This window comes from Solea senegalensis, linkage group LG5, assembly GCF_019176455.1.
Source record: "Solea senegalensis isolate Sse05_10M linkage group LG5, IFAPA_SoseM_1, whole genome shotgun sequence".
Taxonomy (NCBI): domain Eukaryota; kingdom Metazoa; phylum Chordata; class Actinopteri; order Pleuronectiformes; family Soleidae; genus Solea; species Solea senegalensis.
Genome location: NC_058025.1, coordinates 15,390,472 through 15,416,552, shown reverse-complemented (window position 1 = coordinate 15,416,552; position 26,081 = coordinate 15,390,472). Strand labels below are relative to the sequence as shown.

The 26,081-nt window shown below is 41.8% G+C and overlaps 1 protein-coding gene across 1 annotated transcript in view; it reads right to left on the bottom strand.

Moving 5' to 3' along the window:
• Positions 1-25,693, bottom strand: part of adamts3 (ADAM metallopeptidase with thrombospondin type 1 motif, 3) — a 91,727-nt gene extending 66,034 nt beyond the window's left edge. Inside the window, exons 1-3 of the mRNA XM_044025972.1 lie at positions 25,258-25,693; positions 24,809-24,830; positions 21,132-21,565 (exon numbers count right to left, since the gene is read on the bottom strand). Coding sequence (XP_043881907.1) covers positions 21,132-21,565; positions 24,809-24,830; positions 25,258-25,317 — 516 coding nt within the window. The 5' untranslated portion in view covers positions 25,318-25,693. The remainder of the gene's footprint in view (positions 1-21,131; positions 21,566-24,808; positions 24,831-25,257) is intronic.
• Positions 25,694-26,081: the final 388 nt, after the last annotated feature.

Here is a 26,081-nt window from a genome sequence, read left to right as displayed (position 1 = left end):
ATTGAAGCCACCTCTTTCAATGACCACAATGACAGCATCTAATCATCTAACACCGAACAACTAACAAGCAGACTCATAAAACACGTGTAATTCACATGTGTTTTCAAGACAAAATGTGTAGGCATCAGAAACAGGCTGTTTGTATTATTTACAACCTTGTTTTTGCAATTACCAGCCGGTTACCAGCAGCTACAGGTAGTGAACACAAAGCTCCATATCGTTAGTGACATATTGGTAGAAAATTGCCTCATGATGGCAACCTGCCACACACAGATTTCCTGCAATATCAAGCGAGCCATGTCCGTAGTTAAGGGTGATACACGGTTGCACAGCTGCCCAGCGAACACAAAAAGGGCACAAAATGCACTGAATGCACAGCTTATTCAATTCAAAACACTAAACATCTGTCCGCGTGAATCGTGCGTCATGTAAATGGCCTTAAACATGTGTTGTGAATTCATCTCTTGTGGCCACATGACACTGGACCGGGGCTTCCCCTGCCCTGTATTAACCCATAAACACAGAGCGTATCGAAGACGACACGTTTGCACATGCACACTTTGCGTTACTGTAATTACTTGACAGCTTGCGCTATCGCAGAAATTCCACCGGTTTCTGACAAGCTGCTAAGTTGCAAGTCGAAGCGAATATGTGGTTATTACGGTAATTTCACCGTAATAACCGGCGATTGAGCATCTTTGTCACCAGAGAGGAGAGAGATGGAAAAGCGCCTGTACATACAGTAGTTTCCATTGTTTTGGTCTGTTTTTGCACACTGAGACAAAGACTCAAACAGTGTTCAAATGCAAAATCTGGTCTTCAGGTACAGCTACAGTGTTTTTCTAAATAAGACTTTTAGTTTTTCTTCATTTTAAATTGTTAATACAGTATTTTAACATGCAGTAAATTGTAAATAACTGCCAGATATTGAAAGTGAATCTGTAAACATGGACAACAGCACTTACTCACAGGACATTTTCTGGCCCTTGTATGGTTCAAAGTCCAGATGGACAATTTTGAGGGTGTTAAAGGGTTAAAATACATTCATGTCATGACTGTTCCCAAGAACAAAATGATGTTTTTAATGAGTCCGACTGTCCAGATGAGTGACTGTGTGTTTGTGTGTGTGTCCAAGTGACAGAGAAAGAGAGAATCCAGACACTACTCACGCGAGCTGATTAGGATAAAAAACATTCAGTGGGTGAGATGACATCAGCTGAGGAGGTGGTCTTTCATTTTTCCTGAGAATATATTGTGTTTATTCATGATCAGAAATGTGGCCATGCTTCCTCAAACACCCTCCAAATGTGGTTGCATTCAGGGCAGATTGGGAGCATTCAGACCTGTTTTTATTACAATCTGAAAGTGATGTGACTGTGGTACGATGAGTGATACGACTCAGGACAGGGACGCGATTAGGTACATGTCCTGCGTCCTTGACCCTTTAAAATCCAAAAGGACGCATCACCACTCACTGTCCAAGCAACAATATGATAATAATGATCATATTGTGCTTCTAATTATGTTTTCAGGTTTTGGGGTTCATTTCATTCCCGCGTTATAAATGATGTATGGAGGTATGACATTGTTTTTGTTATGTTTTTGTTCATTGCAATGAATGGTTTGAACAGTGTTCAGATAAAGTGCTTCCACACACTGTGCTGCTATAACAAGACCCCACGTTCGAGAGACGCACGCAGAGAATTCAGGCTTCTAGGTGTGGCAATTACTGTTCACACAGTTCCAACTTGACGAACACCCCCATCCCCCCCCCGTACAACGTCAAGCCCATTCACTAACCATGTGACACTGAAAACCAACTGAAGCAGTGGCTCTTGACTGGTTCTTCCCCAAGCCGCTGTGCACAGAGGAGCTGAACTTTGATGTGCCACAGCCAAATGCATGCTGTTGTGGACATGCACACATTCAGCCTTTTTAGCATTAGTAATGTTGACACTTTTTCCACCAATTAAAACTTGGGTTTTTTTGTATGCATCCATTTCACCCACAAGTTCCTCGATCTCACATTGCGTGAAATGGGTCTACTCTCTGCCTTAGCCGTGACTTTCCCTCCATCGCCCAATGATCAATCATATTAATTGGCGTTTTTCTGACTTAAAAGCAATAGCTGCACCGAATTAATCTCAAAAAGGTGAACTGGCAAGGGACGTGCACGCACATGGTTTTATAAACCAGAATATTTATGTTTGTGTGTTCGTTGAGATAACGTCTAAATGAATTAACTATTATTGTTTTTGCCAAATAGATTTGTCACTTTGCTGCTGCAATAGCCATCCAGTTTGGCAGGAGGAACCCTACCCATTTGAATTTTTTAACAATTATGTTCATCGATTTGAGAGCACGCTGCCTTAGGAGAAAAAAAAAAAAAAACTGTTCCTGTGCACCTGTGCCCAGACAGAGACACCTCTCACAGAGCTCCAGAGGAATTTGTTCCAGCTCTTGTTTGGCCAGTCATTTGGTCCAGCTCCTTTGCTACAGCCCACAGGCCCTGGCCTCTACATTAACACTGTGTGACTGTGCACATATGGCACTCTGCAAACGACAGGCACCGACGACTGCAGCAGAGAAAATCCAGCAGCCATAATTAAGATTTCTTCGTCGCTCAAGAGGACCAGATCTCTTCTGGCAAAATAAGGAGGTTTGGTTCGACACATTCATGCACCTAGTCCAATCACATTATTCAGGAATAAGAGAGAATAAATGAGAATAAAGAATCAATTTCAGTGGACGTCCAAGGGCACTCTGTCTTCTTTCTATCAGTTATCTACAGTGTACTAAGAAATGAGAGGCATTAAAGATCCAAGCACATTGGTTGCTCACTTCACATAATTATGGAAATCCTCTATCAGATATTACATATATATATAAATAAAAATGTAAATATGTAAATCCACACTGTCAAACAGTAAATTTAATATTATGACATTCTATTTATATTCAAATAAGGTCTGCATTTGACACTTCAAGCTTATCACAACATGAATGGAGAAGGTGAAGAGTTGATTTATTATACATGTGTCTTATTAAGGAGAACAGTATTGGTTTGGTTCAAAACACATTATCGTGCAACAACTCTCCGACCGTGAAGTGATTTTTTTTTGTACTGTTGCAAAGCTGCTGCCTTGAAAGTCATGGACTGCATTTAATAATGGAAAAGGTTCATGTCGAGGGAACATTTCAACTGAACCATATTTGCCCACAGAAACAGATTTGTACGTATTCTTTGACCAGTATCAAGTCCCCACCAACAGTGTACTTAAGAGCTGAGGCCAGCAGGTTATCCGGGCTGAATTGTCCCTGGGTTTCAGAGGTTAAAACGAACCAAAACTCTGCCTCCTCCTCTTCCTCCTCCTTCTCTAATCACACTCCACCAAAGCTGAGGTTCTTCCTCTTTGATATCATATCGTTATCGCGCTGCAGTGGTACACGAAGGTCTTCATGAGCAACAAAGGAAAACAGAGGCAATGAGGCAGAGGAAATGACTGTATAATTAATAGGCCATGGTGTGAAGAAAGATGGTGACAATAATGTTAATGGCGGAGCTAATTAAGATGCTAAAAAAGGCTAAGCTAACCCCAGAATGATCATGGAAATATTATTACTCTTTGTATAAATGACTTCCTAATTGTTATTATTATGCAAACGACGTAGTGACATGCTGGTCAGAGATTTCTCATACCTACATCCACCTGATTTATTATAAGAGTGAATCCACACCACCCAACCCACAGGAATATGCATTAAAGAATGGATCCTTTCTGATGGCATGAAGCCACATGAGAGAAAAAAAGTCCTTTGAATTTTAATGCTTAATACTGATCAATATTAATGTTGAATATAGCCTACACATGTGTGAAATAAAGCAAAGTCTCTTTTTAGCCTTGACTAATGTATAATAAATATAGTCTCTGGTGCAGAGAGATGTGTGACCGATGGTTATATGTTCATGGTGCATATTATTGATGGTTCAGTCCTGGGCTTAAGCTCCTCAATCATGCAGTGGTGGAAGGTTGAGTGAATACTCTAAGTGGTCCTGCACCCTCTGGTGTGAGTGGGAGAGAGTGGTGGACGATGGACTGGAATCACAATGTTTCTTCTTGCGTTAATTTAAGGAAAAAGGGGGCAAGGGACGCAGCAATGCTCAACAGTAATGCAACCTAATGCCAACTGCAATAAAACATGAAGAGGAACAACATTTAACTTAAAACATCATATATAATTTAAAGGGAGTGAGGTGCCTTATCCCTGCTTCTTCTTCATGTCATGAAATCAGTGCAGTGACACAGAGGCAACAGGACACATTTATTTGTAAGACCAAAGAAGCAGATTCACGAGAGAGATGTGAAATATTTTTCGTCAATTTTGAAAAATCTCTGCAACATCCAACGATATGGTCCGTCTGTATGTACAGTACATAGCGCTTGACGAACACTCAAAAGCTTTGACATTCAACAATTCACACAGCGTGCAGCACAGTTTCTATCACGTCTCGCAATGTGAGGTTGAGTGTCGGGAATCAAACCCTCAACCTTCAAGTTGAAAGAAGACTCGCTCAACCACCGAGTTACAGTCGCCCCTCCAACATGCAACAATAACCTTCCCTGACTTCCACCTCTGTATACAATCCAGTTTAACTTTGTCTGGCATCATTATACCGTGATCCTGTCACGTACAGTAGTTTTCCCCCTGAGCTGGTCTCCCATCGTATCGACTCCTCATCTCACAGCTAAAACAAATTCAACTCAACACTGGCACAAGGACAAGTGGAGACAAGCAGTATTCACAATTACGCTGAAGCCAGTACTAACACCCCTCACTCTTATTCACTGATCCCACACATGTGAAAGTCAAGAAAGATAAGTGGATCGTCTGTGAAGCTAAAGGCCCCAAATGCCACTGAAAAAACGTCACAAGGTCATCTATCTATCCATCCATCCATCCATCCATCCATGTTCTACGGCTTTATCCTCCACATGAGGGTCGTGGGGGGAGCTGTGCCAATCTCAGCTGACATAGGGGGACAGGCGGGCTACACAAGGCCATGCTTCTGTTATTGAGTTATTCTTTTTCATTTAAAATTTATATTTCATCTAAAACAATGGGCAAAAACAGCATACGTTTTACGACAGGCTACACACAAACATATTGTAGATTAGGTGTAGGCTTGTTACAGTTCCTCTTCAAGTTAAGTTGGGATCCGTAAGGCTGTCAAAATAAAGAGGTAGTGGGATAATTGGAAACAACAGTAGGGATCCTGTTACATGTGGTTAACGTGTGAGCATCAACACCAGCAGGTGAATTTGACGACTTCTTAAAAGCAGGTTCAACTCTGACAACCAAGAGTGAATGTGATGACAGGCAGATGATCAAAGCTGATGATGCTTCTAAACAACTTCAAAGAATAACGTCTGCACATTCACACGGTGCTGGGTTTTTTTTCTTTTCTTTTCTATAAATAACTTTTAAGGATAAAAAGTGGCCCAATACAACCAATATTGTTTTGAAAATGTTTTTTATCTGAGTTTGACTCTAATGGGGAAAACCTAAAAGCTATATTATATATTCTGTAGTTACTCTGTCTTATGTAAATCTATAAAACATAATGTATTTTCATATTTTCTCTCCTTAAAACAAGAGAAAATGATTTACTGTCTTACTAGTTATTTCCCATTAACATGCTTAAGTGCTCAAAGGAATTCATTTAACCTTAGTGCAAATGTTTATCTTAAAGTATGAGCCTTAACTGGTTATACATTCCAAAAGGTACATTCAAATCACGGTGTGTTGAATAAAGTCATAACGACCCGTCATACTGCATTTCACACAGTATTACAGTATTAAATGACGGTAACAACCTGTCAAACGGAGTAAATAGAGACATCTTCAGTCGGTCTTTACCGCACCAGTACAGCAGAAAAGTATTCTGGCCTGTGGGTGGTGGCAGAGGAAGACATGTCACATACAGCCAGAGCAATTAACACAAGCTAAGGAGAGTAAAAAAGTAAAAAAAAAAAACAAACATTTATTTCAGTAGGAGCCAATCCAGATAGAGCAGGCCAAAAATGTAAAATATAAAACTTACAAAGACAACAACAAAAACATAAATCACAGTGTAACTTGTTTTATTACTGACTTGTTTATTCCGATTATTTTCTCAATCTCACAGTGCTGTGGAAAAAGTCTCAGGGCCGATCATTGGCATTTAGATTAGAACTGAATCTGTAGCTATAAAAATGGCAAACGTTCAATCAAACAATCAAAATCAATCAGACACATTTGAACATGTGTATGTCATGTTCATAATAGATATTTGTCACAGCTGACATTTCTTTGACCTGAAATCGAAGGACAAACACAAGGGAAGGTCACACTAAATACTTGACACGTGTGGAGGCAGTTCTCCTGAAAAACAGATTTTAAAAAGCATATATTTTCACTGTATGCTCATTAGAGCATTGCTATAACAACAAATGTGGTCTAGAAGTGGTCTATGACTTTTGAACAGTACTGTAATGACGACAAGCAACGGAAAATACCTGATATCAGTTACCATGCAGCGTTTTGGTGTATGACTACTACATTACTGCCTTAATGATTTGTCCTAGTTGTTTTGTTTTGGCGCTTTTCTACTCTACAGTCCCGGCACGACTCGACTCGGCACTTTTTGCTTTTCCATTAGCGATAGTACCTGGTACCTGGTACTTTTTTTTTAGAACCTGCTCTACCGAGGTTCCAGGCGAGCTGAGCCGATACTATGCGTGACGTCAACAGGCTGCCGGCCACTGAGTGGTCAGAGTGTCATCACTGGACGAGTCATGAGCAGGACGTCCGACATGAGAATCAAACCGCACAATGCCGAACTGTGCCGAATTTAACAAGATTCTGGTGTATTTATTAGGGATGTCCCAAAAAACTCATATCGGATTATATCGGAGTGCCTCTAAAATCACCGATATAAGCGCTCCGATACAACAGTCCATTCTGCTCCTGCACTGTGATCACATGGGCTCTGCGTGTTAGATCCATGTAGAGCCCATATGATCACAACAACAGCATGTGTATGCTACTGCTATTTCAGAGGCTAAGAAGCCGCACAGAAAGCGCGAGTTAGCCATTAGCACCATGCTTGTTCATCCTGAGGCGAGCTGCTAAAACAACATTATTTCATAAACCAGCTCCACCTGTCGACTTTCAACAGCCTCCACTTGTTAATTATACCCCAAAAACCAGCCATGCCAAGAGCTTTCTGTGTTTTAAATGAGTCCTGAAGCGCCACACACGGAGCTTAGTACGTCTGCGGGGCCGGTCCCCAGGCTCCGGGTTTACCTGGGGACGAGTCTCTGGGCTAATCCAAAATAGTGAAAACAGGGGGGGTGTTCTCTGAAGACACGCTGTTACCTGTGAAACACGGGTGCTCTGAAAACACCCCCATGAGCACTTGGTACTTTCCTGCTGATGAAATTAACCATAGACTGTATGAAATTAACATGGCAAAAAAATCGAATGTTCTTATGTTGAAGGTTAAAATTGATGTAACCCATTGGTAAATAATAAATGGGTCAGTTTTTCTCATACCTACAGTAACGGACTATAGTTCTCTGTTTAAGTAATATCTAGCCTATTCTAACATTCCACGCTACAAAATAAGTCAATAAAGTATGTATGAGTCGGGCTGATATCGTATTGGATCATATCGGTATCGGCCAATACTCAAGGCTGCAATATCGGTATCGTATCGGAAGTGAAAAAGTTGTATCGGGACATCCCTAGTATTTAGCGACAGCCCCGCTGAAGGCCTGCGATCGTATTGTATTTGAGTTCAGTGACTGTGTCAGACAGAGTCTGCGCCCCGGTCATGTAGCAAGTACTGAATGATTCTGTCAACGAATCTTTTTAATGAACTAATGATTCATTACACTGAAAAACAACCGCTTTACAAATCACCAGTCACTCGTTTGTGTGTGTCACGTGTAAAATGAGCCGTGCTATGATGACTCCTCCCACGTTGAGGAGGTACTGTAGTAACAGAAAATGAACTAAACCGCGTAGAATCAAGCCGTGCCATGCCAAGGCGAGGCGAGCCGGGACTGTGTAGTGGAAAAGCGCCATTTGTTTGGGTTTTTTTTTTTGTAGGGTTGAGCTCAGTGGCACCTTAAGTTCATTCTCAGTCCTGAAATCCAAAACCAAAAAAAGCTAATGGTGAATGGGTCATTAGTACAGGAATTCCTTGCTAAGTGGGAATTTTAACAGACCTGAGTGAATAAATGACTAAATCGATCACAATCAAGTTTTTCAGCGTAGACTAAAGACTTGAACAATCCAGCACACAGATGTACAGACAGACGATCCTCCTTACAGACAAGTTTGCAAAGTCTGACTTGTGATCTGTTTACATTATTGCTGTAAATGGACATTGAGGTGTCTGGGTGAATAATACATCTACAGCAAGTTTCATTAGAGCCCTAATTTTGTTATATCGTTTTCTTCAGTACCCGAGGCTCAGAGTCAGAGAAAACAGTTACTGTAGCCCAACCCCATGACACTGTTATTATCGATTCCCCGTGTGTCACTGTGGCCTTTAGTAGAATAGAGGAAAGTGTTTCTGAACAAAATAAATATCAACCTATACTGTGCACTGCAGGGGTGATGTTGTTGGTCTTTGGTTGTTTTGTTTTTGCTTGTTTATTTCATTTATTACGTGATGATAATATCTCACTGAGACTCATCTACTACCACTTTATCCTCCACATGAGGCTGGTGCCTCACGGACACTTAAATGACATTAAATCTGGCATTACAATAAATATTACTCTAATGTGAAAAACAGTGGTCAAGGGTAGGGCTGAACAATAATGTGTCCTGATTTATACACATCACATTCTCCAGACTGAAGAAAACATCTTTATTTCTCTGTACAGATCCGTACAAATACCACAAAAATAATCACTTGAAATATGTTATTGAAATGAAAATGAGTAACTGATTATGTAAAATTTACCATTCCTTCTCATATCGCAATCGCAAGTTAAGTAAAAATAATTGCAAGTGGATATTTATTCAAAATTGCTCAACCATCCAGGGGTTTCGTCAATATAGTCTTTTATTTCTGCGTATTGACCTGTGTGTTAACCATCGCGGTGTGCGTCTTTGCGTAAAAAAATTCTCTTACTCGCACAGAATCCCCCTTGTTACACAAGTGTGCAGTGAAATTGACTGAGACCCTCAATTAGTCAAGTTTAAGAAATTCTACATCAACCATAAATCTAACACACAGTGTTTCCTTGTCTGCAGCTGTGTTGCTCTGACAATTGAGATTTCATCATCTTTATGGACAATGCCTTGTGCTCTTGGGGCCCCTCTAGTGGCCGCGAGTGCTTGGTTTGCTTGTGGCTGGGGTCGGCTCTGCTCACAGGAAGCGACAAACCAGTCCCCTCAAGGAAGGTGAACTACAATGAACCTCCTCCTCCACAATAAATGTTGCAGTTTTAATTTAGAAACGTGGAATCCAGATGTTCCAAGCAGTTGAGGCTTGTGCCATCATTAACCTCACTGATGAAAATAAGCAACGAGCCCCAACTATCATTAGCCAGTGTTCCCTGTCGCCTTTGTCGGCTCGCGGTGTTGGTTTTAAAGCAACATCTGTAACAGTGACTCCTGTGCTGCTGAGCCTGTATCACAGCTGCAGCTCACACCATTGGTATAAGGACATTTTATTGCATTCTAAGGACTCACTGAGAACATCTATCTCGCCTATTCGACTATTCAACTAATCTACAGCACCTTGCGGACCTCACATCCATCGTAAGGGTGGAGAATCAACACTTTTTCTTGACCCCAAGTCATCTGCTGATGGTTGATTGAGTGCAGATCCAAACTGAGTGCTGCTTTCTCTTCTCGGCTGTGTCTCCGTTATTGTTTAATCAATGAGGCAGTTCATGTGGTTCCTTTTGATAACAGCCTCCATCATCACCTTGCACTCAATCGCTTTAGGCAGACTGTGTGGCACTTAAACTGCAGTGCTTGGATTGATCGTCAGTCAGACGCCGATTGACTGCTATAGTCGGAGTGAGTTGAGCCACTTTTCATATTCAGGAACCCTACATTAAGGCAATTATGGTTGTGTTGCTGACTAATATGGTTTCATATATTCCAGGATAATGTGCATCCTGACAAACAATCTGAATGAGTGTGAGCATAACGGTTTTGATAACATAGCATGTCCAAAGACCCATATATGGGGAAGATTGGGCATCTCGCTCTGTAGGAGCCAGTATTGAGATCATTTAGTTTAGGGTTAGTTTAAATGATTAATGCAGGATTACTGTAATTTGTGAACAGTTGAAGTAGTTAAGCGTTGGCCTTAGACCTTTGAGCAAATATTCTTGCAATGAAAGGAAGGTGGCTTTATGGACCTTTGATGTTTTTAAAATTTTGTTTAATTAGATAAAGGGTACAGTGGATTCTTGATACCTTTGGCAGCTATGATAGATAGAGGGGTATAAGCAGATAAGTACAAGAAAATATCTAGCATTATGGGTTGGATACGTCTTTTAGAAGCTGTATTAGGTTTGGTGTAAAGAGGTTTTTTTGACCGTTCTGTTACTGTTAAATCTATAAATCGTCATTCAAAGCCTGGAACGTCAAGGGAATATTTCTATGTGTTGTTGATCCGACTTGGACGTGGATGTTAATGTACGGCAAGTGGAACTAAAATGTGCAAACCCTTCACATGACTTCACATACTGAAACAGTAACCTGCAAGTCAAGCCCATAGGAACCTGCCTACTTCCTACTCTCTTCCTCTTAATCCCCCCCATCACTTGCCCAACCTCTTCCCCTCCCTCCTTTCTACACTTTATGTAATTATTGCATTTAAAACAATTTAAACTTAAGAGATCCACTTCTCCTTGGCAGCTCTTTCCAGAACATGAGTGAGGCCTGTTTTGTGCCTATACACACAGGTCACAATGATGTGCACCTAAACATAAAATTGCACAATCTTGATTTAAAATTTAGGACATACAAAGCCAAAACACACTCACGGGGCCACTGACTCAACTTGCCCCTGGCAAAATGGCTTAATATTGACTTGATTGGCCCCCACAGCTAAAATGGTGCAGCATCATGGTAAGGTTCTCAGCCTCATGCTGTAGCTCGTAGATACCCCGACTGTGGTATAAAACAAATTCGGAATGATCTATTGTGCTTTAAACACAATCCCCAACAAAGGTATGATTGACTAAATTCACTTTCACGAGTGAAAAATGTGTTTTGCACTTACCTTCACAGACTAAATATTTGATTTAATGCTCATTTTTATATGGTTTCCTAGCAACAGAGGGTGGCTCAACTTACCCTTATGTTCAGCTTATCCCAGTCTCCCCTTCAGCTACGGTGATCAAGTTTTTAAAAGATGACAATTATGTGCTAGGTCCAAATTTTCAGGTGTAAGCAGTTGTTGTTTTTGGTTATTGGATTCTCAAAATGATGGGATATCACTAATTAGTGACTAAATGCATAACTGGATAATGGAGACGGGATTAGTCCCAGTCTAATATCTTATTAAGCAGCTTAGGAGAATTACTTTTCACTACCTTTATCTGATTATCAGAACATTCAGTCATCACATACCAATTAAAAGTGATTATCCAGCCAGTTGTTTGTTTCATTCACAAACAAAAAACACCATGTGGACAATTTTGTGGCATCAGCCTGATAATTAGTCTAAAAGCTGTGAAGACTAAAACATGTCGGCATTACACCAGCCGTGAAACTGTGAAGCGTTCTTATCTCCACTGTGCCACATGACTTTGTCATCAGTGGTATCCAGTATCAGAGGAGACAATGGCAGGTGTCTGATCGAGGCTCAGCCAGTTCGTACCTCAACACAACCCTCAAAATAGGGATCAAGAGTCCTGTGTTCCATCAGTTTAATATCCCCCAACATTAGCCCCAGCCAAGCAGACAGCACTCGTCTGCCAACGAAAACATATGGGATTCAGCTGAAGGGCTCCAGTTTTTCAAAAACAGTCTCTTTCAGTCTAAACTTCTTAAGGAGGTCGGTATGAACGTGCTTTCATTTAAAAAAAAAGTTGAGGTACTGCAACGGTGAAAAAAGGTCTGGATTCAGCCTGGACACTGCCACCTTTCACCCTCTGTGTTGTTCAAAGGTGTGTTTGCTTTCAAAAATGTGAGCAAACCTTCGTCATCATTACCTGCCATTTTCATACCCAGTCTTTCAGGAACTTTATGGGGGGAAGAAAATACACCGTTTAATTTTCGCAGGATTTTGCAATGAAAGTCTTCAAACACTTGGGAGAAGAAGTGGAGACTATTTTTGTGACCGAGTCACCGCAGCAATGACAAAAACATGACTTAAGCACGCATAAATCACGCCATTGTCATCTGCAGGACACTTGACTTGAATTGAATTAAGGATATACGATTTTAGAGACTAATAAATAAATAAATAAATAAATAATAATGAAATGAAAGATAATTCACTAAAATCAAAGAGCTTCTGTTAAAGTTATTGAGGGCAGAGGAAGGTGAAACAGGCTACACGCTGAGAAACAATACGGACATTTATTTTCGCGCCGTCTTTTTGTGCTGCTTCACCAAAAAGAGCAAACATTTACTGACAGCTTTGAGGAGGTGGTGAGGAGTCCACACTTGACTCAAAATAAAACCTCACGCTGGTGAATGGCTCTCAATGTCTGTCTGAAAGGACAACAGAAAATGTGGGCTCCTCTCAAGTTTATATAGGTCATGATTAAAATGTAGAAACATAAATATCAATAAAAGCCCCTCTGCAGCACACAGTGGACTGAGCTCTCGGACTGCCGAGGAGAAAAGTTGGAAGAAATAGCTTTGCTTTGCATATCTTGGTGTGCCTCCCCTCCTGTACCTCAAACCATATACCCAAACAGCTCTGGGGTCAAGCCGCTGCAACAAGCCTTGGCTAAGTCAACAAGGAACATTAAGAACTATTAGTGAATAAAACGCTTGTGCCCAACTTCAGTTCAATGCAAAAAGGAACTGGCTCACTTTCTTTTCCTGATCAAAAAGGATATTTTTTTTGAAGCTTTATTTCCCTCCACTGGAGCCTAAGATATTTCAGGAGCCGTGCACATCAAGAATGCTCTTTTATGTCTCAGAGGCCAAAAGTTTAGGCCACTGAATGTTGTCACTCTCCATGAATCTGGCCATTTTAAACTCTCCTCGGGAGAGTCTTGCCAAGAATTTAGAGAGGCAACATTGCGCTGCCTCGCTGGACTGACGGGGAAGAAATCAGAGATCATTTCAGTAGAAACGTCTTCCAACAGGGAAGCGTTTGCTCCAAAAAGGATATGCTAACTGATGCATTACCCATCAGGTCTGATGTGTGTTTACACTTGTGAGTCTCTCGCAGCACAGACACAGCAGCGCCTCACTCTTTTTGGCTGGCGGACCCGAATGTGCAACATGGCACACATTACAAGGCTGGCCAAGTTTTAACAGAGCCACCGTCGGGGTACAAGTTAGTATCAGCCGTCAAATATTCACTCCACGCTGTTCTCAGGTCAGCTCTGTGTTTGTGTGCATCTGTCAGTCGGTCCATCTGCCAAAGCTTCGCAAGAAAGAAAAACAAAAAGATGTCATTCATCCAACACACAGTAAGAGAAGGTTTTGGTTCAAGCTGCCTCGGTTCATGGAAAACAAATGAGTGAGGTAGAAACTGTGTTTAGCTTTCAGTGCATTTCCAAACAGCTTGGAGTTTGTTTGTCGTGATGACATAAAAGCTGGTCATTCATGTCGCGCAGACATCCTCCATGCTGCAGGCGAGCACAGTCACATTTTGTTTTCTTCCTTTCACATGAAATACAAATCGCCTACAATTACAGATCTCTCAGCGGGATATGGAAGAAACAATCAGATCTGAGTCCCGTGAAATATGGCACAATGTGAAATCTGCAGTGAGCTGACAAAAAAGACTTTTGCCAAGACTACACTATATATTTGTGTCACATAAAGCTGTTCAAATGTTATACACGTATATATACACTAAGAAAATTCCCCTTTTTCTGTGGCGTTAGTGTCCGATGATGTTCTGCATAGTAACAGTGGACAGTGGGCTGAAAACTCTTTCCCTCCCGTCTTTGGTTTAGGATTTTCAGGCATGTCTAAAATGATGGCTGTACAGTAGTTAACATAACTCCTGCTCAAACGCTGTAACAATAGAAAAACCATCAGTGCGCTCATGAGTAACTGCACCTGCTCTTACACCAGCGGATGCACAGAAAAGCTCCGCCACTGCATTTCAAATTTCTAAAAGATGAGGATATGAAACGGAGAAGATAAATGGAGAGAAGGAGCAACACAACGAGCGAATACAGCATTAAAAGAAATCAGAAAAATACATAATAATCCAGCACAACGTCCTGCATCCCATTTTTTAAATGTTTAGTTGACCATTGCAAGTATTTAAAGCCAGGAGCGCCATCAGAAGACAGAGTAACCCTGTGAACACATGAGTACACAGACCTTATAAGAGTCGTGTCGTGGGAGGAGGACGTGCACGACCTAGTATAGACGCACACTGCTGACATCTTGAGAGCATTGTTTGCTCTGATCCACTGATAGGGTTTTGAATGTTTTAAATGTAATGAACATCTCATCCACATGAACAAAAAAAAAACCCAAAAAAAACTAAACCAAACCGGCCAAAAACAACCATTATCAGCTGGGCCTGCATACCTCCTCCTCCTCCTCACAGTTTACGATGGACATACTGTACTCTTAAAACTGCCATCTATCCCTTTATTGAAACCTACAGACCGTCCAGGTGCGTTCGAGGAATAAAACACTGTCATTACATCCTGTAAACAGAAGTGAATGCCTTTAGGAGGCCCATATTTTCTGCCAAGAGTGAAAAGGTTCAAAAGGAAGTCCCAAAACTTTGGACTTTCATCTTAACTGTACAGTATTTATTCATCGTGACATGAACAAGATTTCTTACGAAGGCGTGTTCCCACTGACTTTTTTCTACTACCTCCTCTGGCAAGGTTCCATACGAGCTGAGGCGATACTATGCGTGATGTCGCCAGACTGCTGGCCACTGATTGGCCAGAGTGCCGTCACAGGAAGAGACGTCCAACACAAGAATCAAGCTGAACTGTAGATCAGTTAAAAAAGCAATGCTAAAACCTGGGGTTAATCTCCAACAATTACCAGGGAAATGTCTAAAATGTCTCAATGTTTAATAGAGGAGTCTGGTGTATTTAGCGCTGCTGCCGCATCACAAACCCTGCTGCTGTATTTCAGACCAATATTTTTAATTAACTGATTCTAATGATTCAGTTACACTGAAAACAACTGCTTGGCAAGTCACTCATCACTCGTCTGTGTCTCTTTTTTGTCATGTATATTATGCAAAACTAAACTGTATCAGACTGGTCTTAATTATAGCTGATGGAGAAGGTGCCAACCAAGACCTAAGGACCAACATCCCTCCTTTCCATTCAAGATAGACTTGAATACAGCCATTAGGGGTTATATGGGTCCATATGTGTTATTCAAACTACTGCATTATACTTTATGGCACTTCTTTTTTTCCTTGAATAAAAGATTAAATAGCTCCTGAGCCTCCTCCTCTGCTCTTAATGTGCTTTGCACCATGTTTGGATGTGACTATTTCTGATCCATGCATTAAAGAGTCAGAAAACAGTCCACAGCACTGTTTATCATCAATGTATATGAAGGTATCCCTCTCTGTGATCGCTTCTATAACATGCAATGTGAAGGGTCTCTCCCACACAGACCAGCAAAGATGACCCTCATCTCACCCCCACACCACCACTGCTGCTGCTGCTGCTGCTGCTGCTGCTGCTGAAGCAGAGGACATATCTGCCTCATAATTATTCAGCAGCCAGGCTGGATGTTTGTCTGCCTGTTGCTGAGACGACTTCTACACAGCAGCCCTGGCTATAATTAAGAAACAGTAAAACACACACCGAGTGAGGGCTCGAGCTACCACTTGAGATCAAAGACCACTGGCCCACAACGACATGCTTTTTCATCAGAAACCACGGGTTTGGGGAGTGTTTGATGTCAAGTTATGCAGTCCTGCATGCTTTACATTAAGGCTCCCAACACCACAAAAGGTGATCATGTTGTGTGTGACAGACAGCGGCCAGAAGAACAGAAAACCTGGCATTATGAACCCTGTATGGAATGATAGTATTATAAAATCGCAGGTTTTCACCAATTTCCACCCCTGGAGAACGTGTCTCAACATATCCTAGATATGTTTAACCCCCAAAATTCACGGTTCGCAGAATGGATGTGCTGCGCTCTGCTGCGGCATCCGCCAGATATAGAAGTGCTGCGTATCTGAGCAGACCCGACACGCAGCCGCTACACACACGTGCGCTATTGACAAGAATGGACGCGCATCAGCTCTGACGCCAGATCAGAGACGCAACTCAACATGTGGATATTCTGTGGCGTTGGTTTGTGATATATCAGCAGTAATGGTCATATCATATTCATGAGTATGTTTTGATCAGTGTATAATCATCAGAAAATAAGTACTGTTGTGTTTGTGTTGTCTTTTATGTGCACAGCTCATTCATAGTGTACACCATGTTGCAAAGCTATGTGAAGAAATCCATAACGGACAAACCAAAAACTGGCCTTTTATGTTCTGAGTGGCATCCTATGGTCTTGGAAGGGTGGTGGGGTGGGTGAGGCATTCGTTTGTTGGCGTTACACTCCTTAACATAAAATATTGAACAGGTTATTAAAACAAGAAAATATATGGTTAGTTACTGGATGTCACTGATTTCACGAAATTACATCACTTCAAAATATGCCGCTCTGGGCATTAAACACATCTGACAGTACACTGAGCACTCGTTTTTTTTTCTTCACTCAAAAGGTGAAGAGAAAAATGAGAAAAGGGGAAGAGGCAGTGCTACTCAAGTCCCTTAATGACAGCAAAAGACATAAAAAAAGCACCGGAAATGCTCCACAACAGCAGCCAAATCAAATCCTCCTTCCATTGGGAAAAGCATCTGACCTGTGATAGCTCCTGGCATCTTCAAAGTGAAGTAAAACTCTCACATCCTGTGTGGCGCCCTCTCAGGGATGACTCCTGAGAGGTTCAACTATAAATGTCTCGGGGAGGGAAAAGAAAAAAAAAAGAAATCTGTCCAAGTGACAAAGTGCTTCCTCTTGCTCCAATTAAAGGAAATGGCCAAATCTTGCAGTGCAGAGGACTGCCATTATCTTTGTTTGTTTACTTGACACTGCCTTTGTAAGGTTATATTTAGGATTTCACTCGTGCACGAATTTAACACACATTCGCCTTCAACATCAAGTTGATTCAACATTGAACTAAATAATTCACTACATTGTCCTCCATTTAAGACGACTTACACGTTGGAATCTCTCACAGTTTTCAGAGATAAGCTTAATATGCAGATTAATGCTAAGGGTTGTGTTAAATGCCCTGGTTTAATTCTGACATAGTCATATTAAATTTATTCTATAATAACTACACAAGAGATTATATATTTTCCAATTTTAAATTTGACACCTATTATATATACACAGCATACATATATATATATATATATATATATATATATATATATATATATACACAGCATACATATATATATATATATATATATATATATATATATATATATATATATACACAGCATACATATATATATATATATATATATATATATATATATACATATACACACCTTAAGGCAATATACCATATCCTTACATTGCCCTCTATATAACCCTCTGTCAGACGTCAGCAGTATGTTAGAAACCTTGATTCAAAGTAAAATCACAGTGTGTTTCTTTAGCACATCAATAAAACTTAAGCCTTGAGCATTACGTTCCTATGGAATAGGATTAGGGCCACATGTGAGTGGTTTTTTTTGTTTTGTTTTTTTTTAACTAAACTGAGAAATAACAAAGCCAGAATTTTGTTGGTGAGCTCCTGTTTTTAAAGCATCAACCAACAACTACTGATTTCTATAAAACATGAAATGTGGCAATCATTTTAATTGAATACAGAAGCATTTTTGTTTGTTTGTTTGTTTGTTTTTAAACATGAGATGTGAAGACACCTCGTGTCCACAGTCGTGTTGTTATTTGAATATCATTTCTAGTTTTTAGTTTGCAGAAATCAAACTAAGAACTTCAAAAATGCCGTCGAAGACACAATTGCGAAGAGTAAATGACGTAGCTTTAATAAACGTTTCTCTCCTTTTATTCTCTCCAGTTTTATCGGTGAATAAACATTCTATATTTTTCATCCGCGTCGTCACATGGTCGACTCAAACACTATCTGACAGTTTGCCTCTTGTGCGTCAGCATGTTTCAGTTTAAAATGTTTATGTGTATAGGCTGGCCAGCTTAACTGTCAAAAGCCTGACTGTGAGATCCTCTGTTAACATGTGCTGCCATGATACCGAGTGCTTTAATGTCCATCCCTGCAGAGCACCTTGTGGCCATGCCTCCCCGGGATCAAACCCTGAGAACATCCACGCAACACAAGTGTTACCTTGCAGGTTTGTGCATATACAGTACAAATGCAGAACCAGTGCCAACTTAACTCTTACAGTCTGTTACACCTCTCTTACACCAGAATTTGCATCATATGCTGTTTTTTAAACCCTTCTTTTCCCCTTATCCGGGTTTTTCTTCCCTCCAGTGAGTTGCGTTTGAGGCACAAAAAGGATGATCAGTCAGTGCAACTCTCAACAGAGGACAGCCCCATGGAGACCAGAGACAATGTCACAGTGTTACATACAGTATTTAGATATTTTACTTCAGTCTCTGGGCCACACGGTGGTGTAGTGGTTAGCACTCTCGCCTTGCAGCGAGAAGACCCGGGTTCGAGCCCCGGTTGGAACGAGGGCCTTTCTGCATGGAGTTTGCATGTTCTCCCCGTGTGTGCGTGGGTTCTCTCCGGGTACTCCGGCTTCCTCCCACAGTCCAAAAACATGCAATGTGGGGAATAGGTAAATTGGACACTCTAAATTGACCATAGGAGTGAGTGTGAGAGTGAATGGTTGTTTGTCTCTATCTGTGTGTGGCCCTGCGATGGACTGGCGAACTGTCCAGGGTGTACCCCGCCTATCGCCCGATGTAGCTGAGATTGGCACAGCACCCCCCGCGACCCTCTGGTGGAGGATAAAGCGGTTTGATGATGACTGACTGACTGACTTCAGTCTCTATTTCACACTGAATGAAGCCATTGTTCAGTTCAATTCGGAAAACTAGTCACGCATGGTGTTTAATCATAATTTCATTCTCTTACGAGTGTGTGTTTAGAGGTGCAATCAGCTTGTGTTTGACTGGTCATGAGGTGGTCTGACGCTGCAGTGGTGACGCTGCACGCCCGTCTTATTAGCCAGTCCTCTTGTTGTTGTGTCTTGTGAGCAACTGCACAGTACACGGAGATGCAGAATATTCAAATGGACACTGGTGAAGACGCACTAAAGTACACTCAAATTAAAAAGATAGGTCTGCTGTCTCTTTATGTTTTATATTATCAATGACCCCACCTGTGCTTTTATGATTTATTAACAAGACAATGTGCAGCCATGTTAACAGCTCCGACTGTGCAGTTGGGCACTGCAGTGTTTTATGCTACTGTAAAATGTTTGTGACGTCTCCATGCCAACGTGCACATAACGACAACGGTTAACATTGTGATGTTCTGCAGGTGTTAGGTTCCTCATGTTCATGTCGTGGCCAGTCAAGCCAAAGTAGTATTATATCTGAACTAACGCTCAGTTAATGTGGCTGCATGAAGAGTCAGAGGATTCCCAGACTGGTTACAGATCAAATGAGCAGGTCAGATTTCAAAGTAATCCATCTAATAGTTGACATGTTATTTCACTCCAGCCCACAAATCATGAAAAACTGATGGATAAATGAAATACTTTGGCTGCTATTTCATCCTCTATGGACTCTGTATATCTGTGCAAACCTTGATGGAAATACCTGGTGAGGTATTTCAGTCTGGATCAAAGGTGAGGACGAACACACAGGCTTTACTACGACATGGCAACAAATACGATCCTAAGCGAGCCATACATTTTTATGTGCGCTTTCGTCAGAAACAACACAGCGCCTGCGTCTCTGATTGCACACATCACGCCTGGGCACATGCTCCCGTGTTATCAGTGTCACATTAGTTTGACAAGCTGACAAGAACTACGCTCCAATGAAGGATTTTCTCTGAAATACTCACGTCTCATTATGTTCCAAGTAAATTTAAGACAGCAAAATTACGACACGAGATGCCGGTCAAGCACTTATCACCAACACTTGTTTTTTTTGGGAAAAACAAACACACTGCAGTCCAACAAGAACTCAGTGCAGACACACCACACCTGTCTCCTCTTAGAGAATAAAGTACTTTTACGCAATATCGGACCACAGATACAGAGACTGTACTCGCTGAAATCATCGCTGGTTCCTTTTCCTCAGCAGATAAGTTTCATGATAAAAGGATAAAACAGCAACAGCTTCTTTTCTTTTTTTTGTAAGACAGACACAGTCTTAGAGTGACTTACCGAGTTGCAACTCAGTGTTGTCTGAAATATTTCTGCTCACCGACTAGAACTAGAACATTTGATGGTTCTGGTTCACTGAGACTTTTCCTGAATGCAGAGATGTTTCCCTGACCTAATCCGGGCGATTTTGGCCGAGGTCATTTCCCAATTACTGTTCAAGTGTTTTATGGGGGGGTGACGGGGAGGATAAGACTGCAGACTTTTGCAAGAGCACAAAAGGAACTTGGTGTTTTATGTTGGGAAGAGGTTGGGGGAAATCCTTCGGCTTTGTGGAAGCAATGGATCGCCACTCACCCGTGATAAACTTCTGTACAAAAACCTATTATGTCTGTCCGCCTGAACAGAACAATGTGCTGTAAACATGCTGCATGCTGACGCAAAGAAATGCTTAACTTAGGAGTTACGGACATCTAAAATCCCTTGGTGTCACTTGATAAGGTCATGGCACTTTTGGAATGAAAAGACAGGGTTTGAAGGGGAGGAGAAGTAGGAGCTTTATGGCTGAGGAGGACTCACCAAGCCGTCACAGTTGTTAATAGCAACAGAGGCCCCGGGGACGTCCGAGATGTCCCCAATAAAGGTGCAGTCCGTCTTCAGCAGTTCGCGTCGCAGTGTCTTCTCCATCATGCTGCTTCCTTCAGTCTGGTTGGCGCCGGCATCGTCCCCCGCGCCGCCCGTGCCGTTCCCCGATCCTTGAACGTCGTCGTGCCATTCCACCATCGCACCTGGGGCCACCAGTCTGTTGTTTGGCCGCAGGCGGAGGTGGAACTCCTTACCAAATGCTGTGATGTTGAAAAAAAGTTTCTGCTCATATTCACCAGAAGAAAACACCTCCCTCTTGATGCGCTGCTTGTGAGTGGCCGAGAGCAAGTGTGACAGGTAGTGTCCATGGGAGTCGGTGCTGAACGGAGTGACCAGGCCATATTCCTTCAAGCGGCTCCGCAGCTGGTCTGTAAAACAGCAGTGAAAACGTAAAAAAACATTTTTATTTATTTATCAAAGTTTCATGGGAATAAGAAGGGAAGGGGAATAGATGCAGCAGGGTTAAACAGACATAAGCTGAGCAGCATTGTTGTCGAGCGCAGAGGAAAATAAACAGCTGCTCCAGGTATTTATGATAAATTGTTATTGTCTTTAGCATAAATAAATAAATAACTAAATATGTAAATACGTAACCACCATCCCCAAACTATATGCATCCTATTATGGAGAGTCATTGTTCACTGGCAAATTTGAGGTCAGCTCTTTAGTACAAGGAAAAATATTTGGGCCTTTAAAGGAAATTTCCACTCAGGCTTGGGTTTATGAAATGTGTGCAATGTCAGACAAATTCAAAACATTTTTTGGTTGGTTTTGGTTGGGAAAGAAAATGTACCATGACATCGAAACCATATAATTATCTTGTAGGTTTTGACTAGAAGACATTCAAGCACGTGTCAATGGCGAAACTTAAATTACACGTCTCCGAAAATTACACGCTTTACAAATCACAGTGTGTAAGCTTTGGACAAGCTATGTGAAAGACGTGATCCTGACAGGCGTTGGAGGAGAAACATGCAGATGTCATATAAGACAAGTTGAGAACTTTACGACGACTCAAGATTAAGGGACAGAAGCAGTTTGATCCCACTGACTTTGACAGATTTGTATAGATGGGAAATTAAGCTCGTAACCCGGCGGCGAAAGCCAACGGCAGACATGTGCCTGGTTTTCAAACGCATCAAAGGATGCATTTTTTACAGAGAAAATTCCTTACATTTAAATCATGTTAACTTTACACCTTGTGCAAACATGAAAGACACAGGGCTACTTGTTTAATATGAGCACCCGAAAAGGTTGTGCAACACGTGTAGGGCTGATGTAAACTCAGATAAAGTATTACATATTCCTCCATAGTATGAAGTCTTGCATGTTTATGAAGTCCTGTAAGTTGTTTGTTTGTTTGTTTAGGACACAGAGGACAGTATGCTATATTCCTGATCTCCTTTTATTCTATTTTGAACAGCAAATCTACGTTGTTAGCATGTTGTTGAAAAATGTTCATGAATTTTCTTCTTTCCAAGGGAAGGACAGTGAACCTTCAGGAAAAGCAACCTTAAGCTTCACCTTTTCTTGCGTGATAACGTGTTTTTCAGTTTTCAGTTGAAGTATACAGACTTCAAAACTGCCCATAAATCACAAGTGTCGACTATGACTATGACTATACTATCACTTAAACGATAAAGGTGCTTTGTTTATGTGAAAAGAAAAACACGTGTAACCACTTTTACTTCTCTGCACATCTGTCAATCACTGCAAGGTCTGACTCTGGTACTACAGTAAAAATTGGATTAAGATGTGAGGTCATTTTAATTTGACCTCAGACCTCTCATACTTTTTGCAGTGAGTAAGAGACTCAGACGCGCTGCCATCTTCCAACGCCGCTGTCAGGCTGCATGTTCTGCCTCAATTGGTTTCATTAAAAGCAAATGATAAAAAATTGTCCTCTACTTTATCCTCCACATGAGGGTCAGCCAATCCCAGCTGAAACAGCTGAAAGTTGGGGCGTTCACCCTGGACAGGTTGCCAGTCCTTCGCCGGACCAACACATAGAGAGGAAGAAACCATTCACTGGTACACTCACACCTAGAGTGTCCAATGGTTTCCTCCTGCACAAGAAGAACATGCAAACTCAACACAGAAAGGCCCTAACTAGGATGTGAACCGGCAATCTTCTAGCCGCAGGGCAACGGTGCTAGCCACGTGCCCCACCGTGCGGCAAGAGGGAATCATTTAACATTAAATTGTTTTTTTTTTAAAAAACACCTTCATACAGCGAGATGCTACATCGAACACAGGATAACCCTCAGGGCACCAACCTGCATAAAAACCTGAGAGTTTTCTTAACAACTGTAGATAGATGCCAGTAAAAATCATGCAGTCCTGATAATTCAGTCAAATTAAGGCCTCCCTCTTTAATAATTAGCAAGTTCAACTTCCCATCGTTGTGCAGACACTCCACGTGTGAATTGTTCAAGAGGAAGTTTGGTTTCAAGAATTATAGAACATGTTTGGAAAAGAAACAAGGTCCCTTTTCGTGCCGTTTGAGTCTCAAACTGTTTGTTTTTTTTTCATCTTAATCCTTGTTACAATTTGTTTGGGCAGAACAAAAGATGTCATCAAGACACTTTCATCAGAAGACGCGATCTCAAAGCAGTCACATACTCAGAGTGGAGTTGTTTGTTAGTCGTGGGAATGTGATGTGATGTCCGTGTGAATGAAGTAAAGGGCAAAAACTGGATGTTCGAGCTCAATGGCCACTAAAGCCAAAATCAGCAGTCGCTGGCAGCCTGGGACGTTAATCAGGGCGTAAAGCAGGCGACTGCCTGAGGCCCCCGAGCTGAATAAACCCAGCCAAGACTAATGATGTTAGTCCAAAGCAACAACAATTTATTGAGCAGCCCCTTAAATTCTTTGACCGGATTAAGTACAGGTGACTGCTGTAACACCATGGTCGCAAACCCCTTAATGAGGCCCCGTGCAAATAGCTTGGGGCTTCTTTGGGATCCGTCCAATTATTATTATCATTAATGATGTTGCTGGTGTTGTTGGTGTCAAATAAATCAATGAGAAAATGTGTCAGAGGGAGTCTCTGTGCGCGTGTGTGCGTTTTGAATCACTGTAAATGACTCACACACACAAAATGAGTGTCCTCGCTGAGGACAAGGTGCGAGAGATGGGTGATTTAGCTGCTTTATGAGGCCAACAGTGGCACAGACCACAGACTATAGCCTGACCGCGCCGGCTGCCCTCTCTCTGTGTGAAGGCCCTCGAGGGGAGATAACAGCGGGCGTACAGGGATCCTACGTGGACACTGTTGAAGCTCACTTATTTCTGAACCTCAGGATGGAGAACAGATGTGCAGGATTCAGAAGTGGAATTTTCTTTCCTGTATAACAAAGCCCTTGAAGCAGTTTGCTCATATAATATGGCTGTGTGTGTGTGTGTGTGTGTAGGGGGAATGGTGGGGTGGCAGAGGAGGGTGAGGAGAGGGTGAGGAGGTGCACTACAGTGCTCCTCACACACAAACTCCCCTCCTACTTTGATCGGAGTTCAACCAAAGATGCCCTCCTAACTTTAGGAGAAAACTCTCTTCCACTGTCTAACAGCTAATTGTAAAACAAGGTCGAGGACGAGAAAAAGACAGGACTTACCCTCGCGATCAACTTCGCCAGCCTGTTGGAGAAGAAAAAGCTTGTTAGTCAGGAGGAAATCATGATCTGAGAGATGTGAAGCAGCAGTTTACTGTCGCCGAGGCTGCTGCTGCTGCTGCTGCTGCGGCTCGTAAAACGTTTTTACAAAAATGCCCCTTTTATTTCACATGTCTTATGTAACAGGATACACTCGAACACTGTCAACGTGTGTCCCACAGAGGAAGCAGTGTGCGCATATACTCCCAGCAAAGTGGAAGAAAAGTTCCGGGAGAGAGTTGCCTTCACTTTTCCCCCCCCCGACTCTCACACACACACACACACACTCACACACTCTCTCACACGCGCGCGCGCACACACACACACACTTTCTTTCATATCACCACGCAGCCTCGGTCGCGAGTTCACTCGTCACGCTCGTGTGTAAAATAAGTCATCACACACACACTTACCTTGTCAGCTGAAGTCAAAACAAATCCTGCAAGGAGAAACGCTAGTGACAGGACAGCCATCACGAGTTTCAATTGGGAAAGAAGAAGAACTTTATCCGCACGTCAGAGTAAAAAAAAAAAGAAAAGAAAAATGTAAAAAAAAGTCAAAGTCAAAACCCACGCGTCACCCGGCTCATTCAAAACTTCTCAGGGTGCATGGCAGTTTAAAAATACAAAGACATGAATAATAAGTAGTTTCATTAAAACAAGAGTGAAGCGAGTTACGACACTTTTGTCAGTCAGTGTTTTTTTCTTTCTTTTTTTTCGTTTCTTTCTGTTTTGTTTTCCCTTCTCTTTCCTTTCTGTTGCCTAAGTTTCCCAGAAAGTTTTAGGTGAAGTTAAGGGCACACACTCTGCCGCTGGCCGGACAGAGCTGCGGAGTGAACCTCTTACAACTTGGCACTTGGCTCCCTGTGTAATAAACGTCCAGCCCTGTGTGACGTCACCATGTCCTCTCCTCCAGCCCTGAACACATGGTGAGGAGGAGGAGGAGGAGGAGGAGGATCCCAAACTCCCATCTTCATCCCATCCAGGACAGGGTGAGTTTATGTGATGACTAACTACATGTCACTTTCAGTCACTGGTAAGTTTCTTTATTTATAAGGCTGCTGTTGATCTTCGCTTGTATTACCTTATTGTCAGTATTTTGCAGAAACTACTGGGTAAATACTCTCTTACTGCTTTTTACAGCATGTTCACACCAAAAAATAAATAGTTTCAGGTGCTGAGAAGGTGGTGTCCAGCGGGAGCCAAAAGAATCACCCTTTTTTTGGTTTAATGGTCTG